The following is a 14,388-nucleotide window of genomic DNA, read 5'->3' as shown; positions in this document are numbered from 1 at the left end:
ACAGCAAAACCACAAGCCTGATGCAACTAAAAAAAACAAACTAAAAAGTAAAGTGCTCATTGAAAACACAAGTGGAGAGATTCACTTCCATGCATTTTATCAACCACTACATCTGAGTTAAAGACTGTAGCGGCTGATAGCAAAAAGCAAACCCAGGCAGAACTCATTTATTAATGGGCACTGCAGACCACCTGTCATACCCATTTCCTCCTGGCTACATCCCAGCATGGCCTCTAGGGGCAGAAAAGTCATTTTATAACATGTTAGGAATTGAAAAATGCTACAAGCACATGAATATTTTATTACAGTAAAGGCAGCCCCTGATTTTGCTTATTCAGAAAAGACACAAAGAAAATGAACCAGTTGATTTTACTAGTAAAGACATCTCCACATGCAGCTACCTCTCTTTCTCTTGCGAAGATCTCTCATGGCGGCACGGATCATCTTCCTCTCCTCGAAATCTTTGGACTCATCGAGCTGAGAGAGACAAAAAAAACCGAGAACAACAAAGAAGTTCATGAAATAAACAAAAAATGGGGTAGATTGATTTCTTAAACATGCAACCTTTACTTAAAAAAAACAACAACTTGAGTTTTATTTCAAACTTGTGATGTACCATCTTGTCCAGGAGCTCCTCATCCTCGATGGCGGCGAGTTTTTCGGCCGTCAGTTTTCCAGAGCTCTCTACAAGTTTCGTCTGAGTGCTGGAGCCATTGGGGATGGCGGGGACTTGACGCGCAACTATCATGGACGGTCCGGCCGAAAACATTGGCTCCGAGGCAACGACGGGTTCAGTCTCCATCTGAGTAAAACAGAGAGAAAGAAGGAGTTAAATATTGAGAAATAAATATCCATGAATCAATTCAGGTTGAAGGGTGGGAATCAGTTAAAATTGGGGCAATGAAGGAAAGATGAGTATTCAATAGTTTAACAAAATCTGGATGAAAACAAATGTTGGTAAAAACACGCATGGTCAAAGTATTTCTCTGCATCATGAAGCGTTATGAGACGACTGAAAAGACGCCAAGTAATAAAGGACTGAGCTTTTAAAAAGCCAGACTGATCTTCTAAAATAGGTTTTAAAACATTTCTGGACATTACTACTGAACTGATAAAGCTAATCTTCCATGAATCACTTGTTTCACAAAAGACTGGCCTTTCACCATCTCCCCTCCGTCTTCATGTCCTTCCACAGAGACTGACATTAAGCACATGAGCGGGAGGGAAAGCCTGCCAAGTCACTGTTGGCTCGGATCAGCGTGTGACCGAGTGTCTTCATAATAACCGAGCTCCTGCCAGCCTGCAGCTTGTGACCGTACCGCCATTGGACAGGACGGTGTACCAACACGTATTATTTCTAAGCAAATGGAAAAAACTCTTTATGTACACAAGAGGAGAACCAGAGCTCCATAAGAACAAACATCAGATATTTGTTACATAAACCTGACAATGTACCTGTCATATTCTAAGTGACCATCATATTTTAAAACATACATCTTGAATTTATACATAGCATTAAATATCTGAAGCAGAGTGTAGTTCTCTAGCTTTAATGCTTTTTAAAACAACAGAGTCCAGGTTCAGATATAGCTCAGTCCACAGCTGCTCTCAGGGTCTCAGAGGGACCATGTCTCACCAGGGGGGGACAATACCCACCGCAGCTACAGAGCTGTGCAAACAAGGGTGGCCCCTTGTTTGTCAGACTTTTCTGGACACAGAGTTTTGATCCCCTGGGACAGGCTGCACTGAGAGGCTCTTGACCGATGAAGAATGCTTTGGGACGCGACCCAGCCAAACATGGACTCTGAGGCTTACAACCACGCAAAACGGCTCAAAGGAACCATGTTCGAACTTCAGTTTCCACTCCAATCAGCACAAAATATACATACATTTAGTTTTTCCTACAGCAACCTTTACTAACCCTTCTCTCTCCCAGGCAAAGACACCAACAGAGCTACCATAGAGAGCTCCTGTGCTTTATTTGTTCCTCAGTGTGCTCTCCATCCTCTTCATCCCCAGTTGGTTTCAATAGACCAACCAGGGATGGTCTCATACAGAGCCTGGTTCTGCTGGAGGATTCCTCCTGCTATTCTCTTCCACTGTTTACCACACACTAGCTAAGAATGCAGAATGCTGTCTAATAAGATAACCCTTAATCATTGACTTTGTTCTTTAGATCAACCAACTTTATAACCATTCATCCTCCACTCCAGGCAGGAAGACATCAGGTGCAACTTTGAGCTGCACTCTTGCCGCCCTGGTGTCTCTCGTGTCTGTTTTTATTCAGTGTCCATTGATTGGGTTTATCACAGTTCCACACAAGACAAGTTGACTCCAAGACAAAGTTTGAGTACACAGAGGGAACCGACATATGTTTTGGGAGAATATGCTAATCCTACTGAGAAAGGTCCTTTGCCTGGAACCTCTTGCTCCAAAGCAACAATGCTAACAACAGAACCACTGTGTCTTTTCACCAAATGGCCTTTAATGATGAACTAAATGTACATTAATACAGTTAGTATTAAATTGGACTGCATGCACTTTGGACTGAGATATGTTGGGGAAAAAAATTTATTTGATTAAATTTCATATAACTAAATATGAACTGAAGCCATTTGTCCTGTAAAGAGAATTAAGATGACATTTGTTGCAATCTGGTGGTATTTTAAGAAAGTGAGTTTCACTAAATTTGGAAAACATAATGAGGTTGGTGTCCATTATTACATCAGAGAGAAACGGTGAGACAACTTTCACTGCAGGAGCTGATGAGCAGACTGAGATGTCAAGCGCGATCTTAGAAATGTTGCGACTGTTAAATGTCAAGAGTAAAAGGAATATTTTTAAAAATGAAACAATGTACATGGAGAATGTGTTGCTCTCTGTGTACATCTACAAAAGAAGCTTTGAGATAAAGAGCCAGATTGTTAATGGAGGCAGATAAACGGAGGTTTAATTAACGACAGACAAATAAACCCAGTTTATCAGTTTACTGAAAGACTGATAAACAAGTGGTGTTGGTTTTGTCGTCATCATTTCTTTGCACCTTTCTGTGTACATTATGACATTGCAACAACTATCAAAACAAAAAATAAAACAACCATCGCAACTGAAATTAGAGAAGAGCGTTGATGACCAGAACTGGACGGTTTTCATCTCAATCTGATCCTTTTCTGATCAGCATTGCCAACCAGTCCACTCTGATAACCACTGTTTTCAATAAGTTGAATTCATCAACTTTTCTCAGTTTCAGCAATGTTTTTAAAATCAAGTGAGAGGAAACACTGAGATTTAGGAAGCTCTGATAGGTTAAACATGTTTCCGGGTTTTTCAGGCAATAAGATAGAAAGAAAAGCACAAAATCCAGCGGGTAACAGGAAGGCTAAATAAAAAAAAACAGCAAAGTTGTAATTTTATCCTTTTAAACAGAGGTGCCCATAGTGAGGCTCACCTGCTGTTTGTGGCCTTTGAGATGACCAAACCCCAAGCCTCTGGCAAATTAAGAACTCATGTTCTGGAAAACACAAAGTACTCATCTTTCAATAACTGTGTTATTTACTTCTATATAACCGTCATAGTAAACAGAACAAAAATCCAGCAATAACCCTAAAATTAAAATCCCACCTCCGTTGGGTTGTGTTAGTTTCACAATATTAATAATGCAGCTCCAATTTCTTTTTATGTTATGCCTGTGAAAGAGAAATCAGAATAGAAAACAAAGACAGCTTCAGATTGGTGTACTTCAAACTAAAATATATTTTTGCTTCCCACCAAACAGCAAACAGAAAGCCGTGCCCATACAGACACACACACTAAGGAACTATCTGTCCAAACTGACTGACAGCTGTGATGATCCATGTTTTTCAGTTGAAGTGAGGACATGATGAGGGATTAAGTGACCAGAGGGGAAGTGTAGGTCAACAAGAACACATACAGAACAAAAGGCAGCAACACTTGGATGCCACCAACGAGTCGAGGAAAGCTGATCCACGGCTAGATTGTGGATCAACTGGAACAAAAGCATACCCATTGTTCACATGGCTTATTTAAATTAAAAGGTTGTCATGACCAGAAGGATTTACAAAGAATAGTACCGTGTTGCTGTCAGGAGACATCGTTGCCATCACAGATGGTGCAGAGAGCGAACGGCGGGTCACAGAAGTTGATGAGGGCTCTGACGAGTCCAGTGGGCTTGAAACAAAATCCTGGGCGACAGTTTGATCTGACAGTACCAAGATATCAGATGCTTCCTGTAGCACGCCGGATGGAGAATCTCTGGACATGCAGGTCGAATCATTGCATGAAAATTCAACTGTGCTCTTGTTGAGTGTGCATGGAGGGCCATCGTCGTTGGATGAAGTTTTGGTTTCATGTGGGACAGAGCAGACTTCCTGCAGGATTCGATCAGGCAGTCCAGTTACTTGGCAGAGGGCCTCCACATGCCTCACCATCCGTTCCTGCTCAGCTCTAAGCTGGAGGTTCTCCTCCTGCAGTCTGGAAATGGCTTCCAGTAAACCAGTCATCTGGACTGCTGCCTCCTCCAACTGGACATCTACTTTCTTCCCAAAAGCCTGCAGGTCACTGTGGATCTCCTTCACAGCACATCGCAGCATTAACTCAAGCTTCTTCTCGCTAAACTGCACTTCCTCTTTGTTGTCCTCTTCCTTGGTTTCCTCCGGGGCAAGCAGATCACCGATCACCTCCTCCAGGCCAGACTCGGCACAAGCACTTTCTGGAGAGCCCAAAGACTCTGCAGGCTGCGAAGCTGGAAGGAAGTCCAGGTTCACCCCAGGCATAGTGATGGAAAATGCGTTCTCTCACAAATCTCCTCAAAACTGCAGCTTTCTTGGCGAATTACCCGAGAACAAAGAGGTTATTACCTCTCACAGAGCAGCAGAAGCGCTTCTCTCAAACTACGCCTGTTCTTTATACCCTCAACCAGCAGACCCTCTTCACAGGGAGCCAAATAAAAGCCAATGAGCGCACAGCGACTCTCGTTTCCCAGGCAGCACCCACCCACTTATTTCTTAGGTGCAACGGACAGTATATTTATCTTCTGCCCTGCGGTTATTCCACTAAGCCGGTCACTCTTTGAGGGTGGGGTGGGGGAGAAAAGAGAAAACAATTTGAAACACTCACCCCTCCCACATCAACCTTCCTTTTATTTTGGGCACGTCCTTCACACCTCGACTGGAAGGCAAACAGTGGTTTAGACATTGCCACAGGCCATGGCTCTGTTTCACTCCTCCTAAAACTGCTTTCTAATAAAATATGACTGAGTTCCAGACTGATCAGCTCTTTTGAACAAGAACGACTGAAAGCAAAGCCCCACAATTAATACCAAAGCATGAAGGGCTGATCTCTTCCACAGTTTTGGTTTAGACCCCTTAGTAATTAAGAAAGACTCCAGCTGCTGCTCACATGGAAACTTTAAGTGCTGTTAAATTCAGAGTGCTGACAGACTTGTGTGTGTGTGTGTGTGTCATCTTGTTTGATGTTCAAACTTTCCTATTAAATGTAGACTGTGGATATACTGCCACGTTGAACTCCTTGTATTGGAGGCATCTGTAATGTGCAAAGAATGCAGAAAGTGAAACTCTTGATTCCTAATTACAGGCACTTCCCAAACATCAATGCAAAAAAATTATTTCGTCAAGTACTTATTCTTTTTTTAAGTATTCACACCCGTTTTTCTACATTTTATCATGCTAGGATATGAGTAATAATCTGCAGTGTTTTGTGTACACCTATAAACCTTCCTGATAATCATTTGCAGATCCTCTTTTTGCTGCAGGTCTTTCAGGATATTTCTCTACCAGCTGCACATCTAGATTTCAGCTCATTCTTCTTTGTGCAAGAGCTCAAGCTCAGTCAGACTGGATGGAGAGGATCTGTGAACTTCAGTTTTCAAGTCTTGCAATAGATTCTCAGCTGGATTCAAGTCTGTACTTTGACTATGCCATTCTAACTCAGAAATACGCTTTATTCTGAACAATGTGGCTGTTTGGTTTGGATTAAAACTATGCAAATATCACCATGTTTTGCAGTGCGAGTAGCATCAAGAATCTGTTCTGCATATCGCCTACGTGTCTTCTGGCAAACCTGACTTCTTCTGGATTTCTTTGAACACTTATTTTCTTCTTCTTCTTCTGAACACTTATTTCTGGGTGCTACTCTTCCACCCAGGCCAGATCCTTGGAGAGCATAACTAAGTTTCCCATCTGAGCTGAGGATCTCTGAACTCCTCTAGAGTTACTGTGAGCCTTAAAGGTGCTTTCTCTCTTAACCCTGTAACTAAACTATTACTGAAACTCAGAGGGGAAGTCAAAGTCAAAGGGCAGCAGTTGTCTTTGACCTTTGCACGTTAGCAAAACACTTCACTGGAAGTATTTAGCTCCAAGGGAAATGAATAGAAAAATGCTGAGCAGCAGTAATGAAAAACAGCTTTTACCCACTGAGGACATTTCATCTAGTTGTTTATCTGCAACAAGATAACTCAAAATATCAAAACCAGAAGGAGGAACATACAAACCTTAAAACTGGATTTCTGATTAAAGTGAAACTGGCTGTAATTTGATAAACTCATTATGTCTAAATATAAAGAAAAAAACTGGTTGAACTCAATATGCTTTAAAACAATGCAGCGATTGTAGACAAAAAGAGCAGCTAGACATTACATTTTCTCCGTGACACATGTGAGTCTGTGGTATAATTCATAACCATGTGTCGCAGATCACCAGGTTCTTGTCCTCTGGTGGCAAAGTGAGACAATCAGCCACCAGGTTGCTGGTTAGGGGGGTCTGCGTCCCAGATAACGCTGCAGGTCTATACCGGACTCAGCAAAGGCTGGAGTGGACCGTCACCATGCTGAGAATTTATAACATTTTTCTATCAGAGTCTGATTTACACTTCGTTCCTCTGAAAAACCAGAGCAATCAGCATCAACAAGTTTTATTGGGATTAAAATGATTGGAGCAAGTAAATAACAGAGGGGGAGCTGTGAGGTTAGACCACCAAGGAGAAGTCCGGACCACCCAAACGGATCAGGGCTTCCAACAGGAACCATGATGGTCAATAAACACCAGCAAACAGGAAGAGCTTGCTCAACTCACATTACCCTAAAGTCTTCATATCACTCCCCTTTCTAACTGTAATGGCCATTTTTCCCACCAGACCGCCACCTTTCTAACAGCCATGAACTTTGACAAGGCAAGGTCTGAAAACAGAAGAGCTCTGAAAGCATCTACCTCTGGCTAGCACTGCTCCGCCCCATGTTGATGTCAACCATCAGTGTTGGCTGCTGTTTTTACAATCTCATTAGCCAAGTCAGCCTAAGCTGACTAAATTTTCTCAACTTCTAAACTTGAGAAAATCCAGGCACATGGAGCCGATACATCGGCTTATCCAACCGATGACAGGAGAGAAAGACTTACTGCGGCTTATCGCCGGAGAATTTCATGTTAGGCTGCTTATACGACGGCACGACGTTACGTGAAGCAGCTTAATGTTACAATCTCTTTTTCTAATTTACATAAAATAAAATGCACATTTATGGCAATCCTTGCATGATGAGTGGGTCTGGCTGAAGAACAAAATTGCTTTCTTCCTGCAGATGTTCACTTTAAGGTGATAAAGCAAGACATCAGAAGTCGGTGTACTGTAAACTTCTCCAAATGTTTATTCCTGACGTGCCAGGTGTGCTCACTGTTCTCCAACAAACCACTCAGGCCTTCACAGGACAACTGTATTTACATTAAACAAAGTAAATCTTACTTTTTTTCTCAGTAAGTTTTTATTCTAATGATATTTCATAAATGAAACAACCCAGGTAATCACAGAAATCAAAACAAATAAATTCTTAAATTGAATTAGATGTAGAAGTGGAATAAGTTGAATAAGCATTAAACACATAAATAAAGGAAGCAACAAAAATACATAAAAATCAACTACAGTGAACCCTCGCTATATCGCGGTTCACCTTTCAAGGTCTCGCTGCTTCACGGATTTGCATCGTGCATTGTGTTCTGCATTCTGATTGGCTAAACAGTCTCTCCGCTTCTTCTCTGCCTGTGTGTCAACAATGTTGCGGTTTAATATGTGCACGTACGTAAAACAGATTGCCAATTTCAAGAATCTTTTTGCCCAGAAGAAAAAAGAGCGACAACAACTACCGATAACCATGTTCTATGATAAAACACACCTGCATCGCGGGCTTTAGAAGGAAAAAAAAACCCGCTACAGACCGGAGTCAGGATGCAGCGGCTCAGTCAGAAGAGCAGTGAAATACACGTGAGTCACTATTTGTCCTACTGTACTTTGTATTTTTTTTCATAATCATTTTTCATTTTCTCCCGTTCTAATCCAATGACTCAGGTCGCGGTGGGGCGGTGCTGATCTCTGCAATTTGAAGCCTTCAGTTCGTATTGATGATTAAAATTATTATTTTACAGTACAGTAGTCATTTGTAAAAAAAAAAAAACAAAAACAAACAAAAAAAAACGTTTATACAGTACTTATATTTGTTAAACAAATGTTTGGGCCTGTAAAAAGGTTTTGTTCTTTGGTTTCAATGTATTATGGAGTATTTTATTGTATAATTGTAAAAAAAATAAAGGTTACTACTTCACGGATTTTGCCTATCACAGGTTCTTCTTGGAACGTAACCCCCGCGAAAAACGAGGGTTCACTGTATATCTAAAATTAGTACTCAGGAAGTAATCCTGTCTCTGTCAGAGCCAATTAATATCAGCTGGTGTAGTTTCTCAAGAAGGTATTGCACAAGAATTACATCACGGTGGGTAAAAGCAAAGAGCTCTAAAGACCTTTATAACGCTATTGTTGGAAAACATATTGATGAAACCGAAATAAATTTCTGAATGAGTCAAAATATAGAATTTTAACATTTTGTGCTACAATGTCTAGGAATAGTTGGGGTCTGTTTCCCAACCAGTGTTGGCGTCTCGTCAAGAGCCTAACTCAGGAAAACCGTTTTAACCCGACACCTTCGACCCTCGCTGCAGCCATGCAGAGGCTTTCCTTCACAGGCCTGCAGGGCAGAGCCCTAATTAACCAGCTTTTTGATCCCATAACCAGATTACGGCCGCGCTCCAAATGCAGTCGTTAAATTAAAAACGTAAACAGGACATAACTCCGCTCAATCCCTCACTCTCAATTCACAAAGAAGCTTCCTTTCAGGGAGTGAGAAGTTTTAAAGAATGATGCAAATGGGAATGTTAAGAATCGGCCTTAACCTCCCAGGTCACAGTGAGATAGGAGGGGATTTGTTTGCGCTTTCTGCTAATTCTCACACCAGACGTCTTCCAGCTAATAGGAACATGTGCAAGAGATGCTTCTCTGAGAAACAAAGCAAGTGATGAACTCGCTGCAGCGTAAACTCCACGGACGGATACAGACAGGTGTGATTTAGGGAAATTGTTGCCAGATAAAACCCTGCAGAGAGAAAAGCAAGAACACCTCCCTTCTCCCCTCTGTCTTCTTCACATACCATACAAGGACAGATACGACTGGTGGCCCTTCTCTGTGTTTGATAAACACCGTTCCTTTCTGCTCTACCTCCTTCCTCCTCACTCTGTTCTGTTCTCCTGCCTCTGCTGGAGGACCTTCCCGGACCTTTAGAGGTGATTTCTAAGCGTGAGTTGTGGCTGAAACGCCAGAGGACTCACACAGAGTTCAAATTTAGAACATCATCTGGGAACTTTTGTTTCCGAGTATTTTTGGCAAAGCTTTTACGAAACACTTCCTAAAAATATCCTACCTTGATGGAGGATCCGCTGGAGAAGGTAGACTGAGGAGATCTTGAATGGCGCTGCTCTTAGGCCAAGGGTCAGCTCTGAAAGGCATGCACAAAACAGGAACTTAAACATGTATAACTTTGGAGTTGTTTAAAGACTGGAGATGTGTGCAGGATTTTCCACTCTGCTGGTGTGACTCAGTCAGCTGCTGAAGCTTTCAGAGTAAACATTCATCCAATTTAAAAAAAAAAAAAAAAAAGAGGAGAAAATACAGATTTTTTAGCCTGAACAGTTTTCCTCATTAGGCTCCCGGAGCACGAGTTTGAGTATCCTTGGGATTCATTGCTTCCCTCATCCAAACACACACACACACGGAACAGCTGGATCACAAACCACAGGAGTGATGCACCTCAGCATGACGCACAGCACATTTACAAGCTTTTACGGTGCCTTTGAGGGAAACCTGAAACGCAGTTGCAAACTACCTTCACTCAAACCCGGACAGGCGGATTCCAAAAAAGGAGCTTTAAAACTATTAAAGCAAATTGGGCTGAAAAACAGCTCATAAGGAAGCCCCCGCAGGGCCCAGAGTGCATCATCAGAGAGGGGAGGGAGACGAGGAGAAGGAAGAGACAAAGAGCTTTCGGGTTGCACAGGTTCTGCTTTCATTTTAAACAAACTGTTTAGGTTGAGGATTACGGTTGCTGACAATCTGAGAAACACCAGATGCTTTAAATGGGCTCAGAGATAACAAATAAACTGTCTTTAAGTCAGTCACTTTTTTAGTAAGAGATATTGATGGTTGATAAAATTTAATAAAACATATTTGAAGCTCAATTAGTTTTTTGTTGTTTTTTTTTTTTACACCTTTTAACCAAAGTAGATCAATTTCACAGACAAGTTGGGCTCAATACACTGCAATTCAAGATACATTCCTAAACATAATAATTTCCATTTCAGCACTAATGTTATTATAAAATTGTACCAGTTTTTTTTCTCTTGCCATGTTACCATTTTTATAAAATAAAGAAAAATAAAAAACAAGCTGAACGAAATCACAAAAACTCACATTTGGGATTTTATATTTGAATATTCTGATGACAGATATGCAACAGCCCTACATTTTCTTTAATCTTCTCCCTCATATCTCCAGCACCCTCTGTTAGCTTATGGATCTGAGTCTCCAAAGTCTTCATTAATTTATGTGCCTCCATACATCCAACTAGTCAAATATACAGTACTATCAGCATCAGGTGTATGTTAAAATTAACTAGGCAACCCTCTGCTGGTAGATCATATTTATTGGAGTCATTTTATAACATTTTCATAGAGTAAGCCATGAGACGTGAAATTCAAATCATTTTAATTTAGCAGGATATGAAATAATCCCCTCCCTGGTGTGAACTAAGGCACCGTTTCTAGAAAACTTCTTGTGGCAGACAGCTTCTTTGTAAAACAACCAAACCTGCAACAAGAGAAAATAAGGCGGGAAAATATCCAGCATCCTCTTAAATTTCCCTGCTTACAATGAATTTAAAATCGTAATAATATTTGAAATATTAAAATAAATCAGCTAGGGAAATCGGAAGGTTTTAGGTGAAAAAGTGGGACAGAAAAAGTAGGTGCTTAAAATTACAATTACTTTCTCCTTTTAGCAGTACACAACGTCGCAACTGTGATCGTTAGACTTTTACTCTAAGAATTTACATTAGATCTGAGCATTGAGGTCAAATACATAATCAATATTCAGGGCATAAACACATGAAACTTGAAATTTCCTATCCAATCAAATGAAGCATCCATGCAGTTCTTTATGATTGCAAAATAACACAGACTCAGAGTGATGACAACTTTGATATACTGTGCAACTTTCACCTCTTGCTAGGCAAATTCACAAAGAAAGATGATGTAACAGGAACTTTTTTCTCATTATAGTTAAAATTCAGATGAATTACAGACAGCCTGTCTAGTTTTAGATAAATATGTACTGAACAACACAAAGTAGCGCTCTGTGTGGGAAGACAAGACTGTTCATTCTTCCTGTAACAATAAAACCATTGAGTTTGAGCTCAGACGGCTTGTTGTTTCTGCATTTGTTTGAAATCTGCTCTCTGATGTTGACCAGTGACCTCACCGCCCCCCATCAGGGCTGAGAAAACGTGCCCACTCTGTAACAAATGCCCCTCAGTCTCTGCTTATTATTCAATCCTTATATCTCTCTGGATCACCTCGCATGTTTTGCTTGTTTAGTCTCACAAAAATCCCACTTTGAGTCAACTGACCAGGATTCCAGCTACTCTACTAGAAACTGAAAGTGTGTTTCCACAAAGCTGTTACCTGGCCTCTGTCCCAGAGTGGTGATGCGCGGCGTCATGTTGGTGATGGGCATCATGTTGCCTCTCTGCGTTGACGAGGATGATGATGATGATGTGGATGTGGTGGTGCGGCCATCCTTGATCTCAATCGTGAGGAAAGTCTTCATGTCGGGGTCTTCCTCTCCCTCAGGGACCTGCGTCTCAGCTGCTCTCCCTGGGGTCCGCTCTTCCTCTGGCTCAGCCGAGGTAGGCATATCTTTCTCAAGCCTCGTCCCGCCCAGGGAGCCCTGCGATTGGCCGGTTGAAGACAGAGGTCTGTCAGCCACTCCTTTGAGGGGCTGAGGTGCAGCTGGGCTCTGGGACGCAGCGGTGTTGGACACTGAGCCTACACGTGGCCTGGCTGGCGTGTCTCCAGACGTGCCGGGGGATGCTGATGTTTGTGCAAACAGCTCTGCAGCTCTGGAGAGATTCGTCAGGCCAGAGATGGTCCCGTTTCTCAGAGGGGTCTTCTTCAGCGCGGGGGGATTTTGGCTGGCTTCTGTGAACTTGCGCATTCTGTCTCGAACAGAGTTGGTGCGGCTGAGCTGCTCCAATGTAAAGTCTTTCTTTTCAGGTGCTGCAAAAAAGAAACTGATCTTAGAGAGTAATGAAATGCAGAGAAGGAAGGACTAAATTAGTCCTAATGATTTCTTATACCTTTTACAATAACTGTATTGTAGTTTATTTTGTGTGTGTAGTTAAGTCATTTTAATTTTGCTTTGTATTATTTTTTGTTTTTAGCAAAACAAATGACTCATTGTCCAGGGACAACAAATGAAAAATAGCCTTCTGGCTATTTCTGGGGCATTTTCTGAGGCAATATTAATTAATGTGCATTGTCCTAACATTTCATATTTTACATCGTAAAAGGTACTTTCACTACATCCAGGTTCAAAGTTTGGACAGTTAATTTATTTTGATCACTTTATCATAAAACCTGAAAGCCTCAACAGATCCCATCATTCCTTTGCTTCTTCTTGGGTTGTTTTTCCAACTCTTTTGAATTTAGTTTTGTCATAGCAGAAAAGAAATATATCATCTTAAGTAGACAAAAAGGGAACAACCACTGTTGTTAAGTTCAGACTTTTACAAGTGTAAAATTTACTAAAATAACTTCAGACTTTCAGGTCACGCTTATCGTGATCTGGTTTAATTTCTGAATCACGTTTGTTATGCCTGTGCTTAAAACATGAAGAACCCAAACTGCACATGAAAAATCCAATCAGCTATGGTTCGACAACTCATGAAGTCAGCAGAGTTGCATGACGAGTTTTTATGTGCCTTTGAGTCGGAAACTCCAAAATAAAAATACTGATGGCTGAAAATGCCAATTTTTGGTCTGGAAAATTGTTTTAAAACCAGAGAAATCCACAAGAAATCTTCTGGATTTAGACAATTTTCATCTGGACTGGATATGACTACTACTATCATTAACGTTATTTATTTTTGATTTCTGAAGATGATCTCAAAGCCCTTCACTTTCAGATTTGTGAACCTGGACATCGTGGCATAAAAGAAACTGATTTAAATTCCTAACATGATGCGTTTCCAGAGAAAATATGATCCTGCTGGATGTTGAGCGTTGAGCTCAACTGGAGTCTTACCAGTTTCCTTGGTCTTTCCATGACTAAATGTCAGATTTCCATTAGCCGTTATCTAAAAAGGAAGAAAGACAAACAAAGATACATGACAATCAGACAGAGGAAGCACCAGAGATTAAAGGTCAACATGCTCTGCTGGCAACCACAGAGCGCCAACATTGAGCTGCAGTGCAGATTCACGAGGAACTGGAATCTGCATATTGGGGCATACGCACGCACACACAGATGATGCTAAATTCAGCACCAGCTGCTTTGGTTTCATTGTGTAACATTCATACTTGGTGTCGATATGGGCCTCTGTTCTTTTCCTGGCACGGCAGCCACAGCTGGAGCCTGCGGTGTTTACATTACTCTCAGGAGACCGGCTCCACATCGGCCCATTTTAGAGCGAACAATAAAAGAAATCCGGGGCCAGCTTTGGGTGGACGTGTTTAGAGAAATGACACGATGCCTCCAACACGATGGGAAATGTTCTTCAACAGCAACCAGTCGGCACAGAAACAGAAACTCAGACTGTTTTTGTTTTCCAAGAGCTCCAGGACGAAGAACGAGAGGAAAATATCCCTCCCTGACAGCAGGTGAGACTGACATGTCGCTGAGCTGAAGCAGAGACAGTCAGGTGCACCGTTTGTTTGTGTAACCAAGTAACAAAAACCAAACAGCATCCACCAGAAGCTCGGCTTG

General features: G+C 41.5%; 1 protein-coding gene across 9 annotated transcripts in view; it reads right to left on the bottom strand.

Annotated features, from left to right (window-relative positions):
- Positions 1-14,388, bottom strand: part of smtnb (smoothelin b) — a 53,039-nt gene that overhangs the window by 8,136 nt on the left and 30,515 nt on the right. For 3 of the 9 annotated variants that reach the window (XM_032577607.1, XM_032577614.1, XM_032577615.1), the window contains 4 exons: positions 13,708-13,759; positions 12,087-12,680; positions 9,773-9,847; positions 652-802 (listed from right to left, as the gene is read on the bottom strand). In XM_032577607.1, coding sequence (XP_032433498.1) covers positions 792-802; positions 9,773-9,847; positions 12,087-12,680; positions 13,708-13,759 — 732 coding nt within the window. In that variant the 3' untranslated portion in view covers positions 652-791. Of the gene's footprint in view, positions 1-191; positions 234-401; positions 478-616; positions 803-4,091; positions 4,935-9,772; positions 9,848-12,086; positions 12,681-13,707; positions 13,760-14,388 lie in introns of those variants that run through there. The other 6 variants (XM_032577616.1, XM_032577609.1, XM_032577611.1 and 3 more) reach the window with 6 other exon arrangements.

The sequence above is a fragment of the Xiphophorus hellerii genome, chromosome 12 (genome assembly GCF_003331165.1).
Source record: "Xiphophorus hellerii strain 12219 chromosome 12, Xiphophorus_hellerii-4.1, whole genome shotgun sequence".
Classification (NCBI taxonomy): Eukaryota; Metazoa; Chordata; class Actinopteri; order Cyprinodontiformes; family Poeciliidae; genus Xiphophorus; species Xiphophorus hellerii.
Note: the sequence above shows the minus strand (reverse complement) of the source record. Positions and strands in the feature narration are given on the sequence as shown.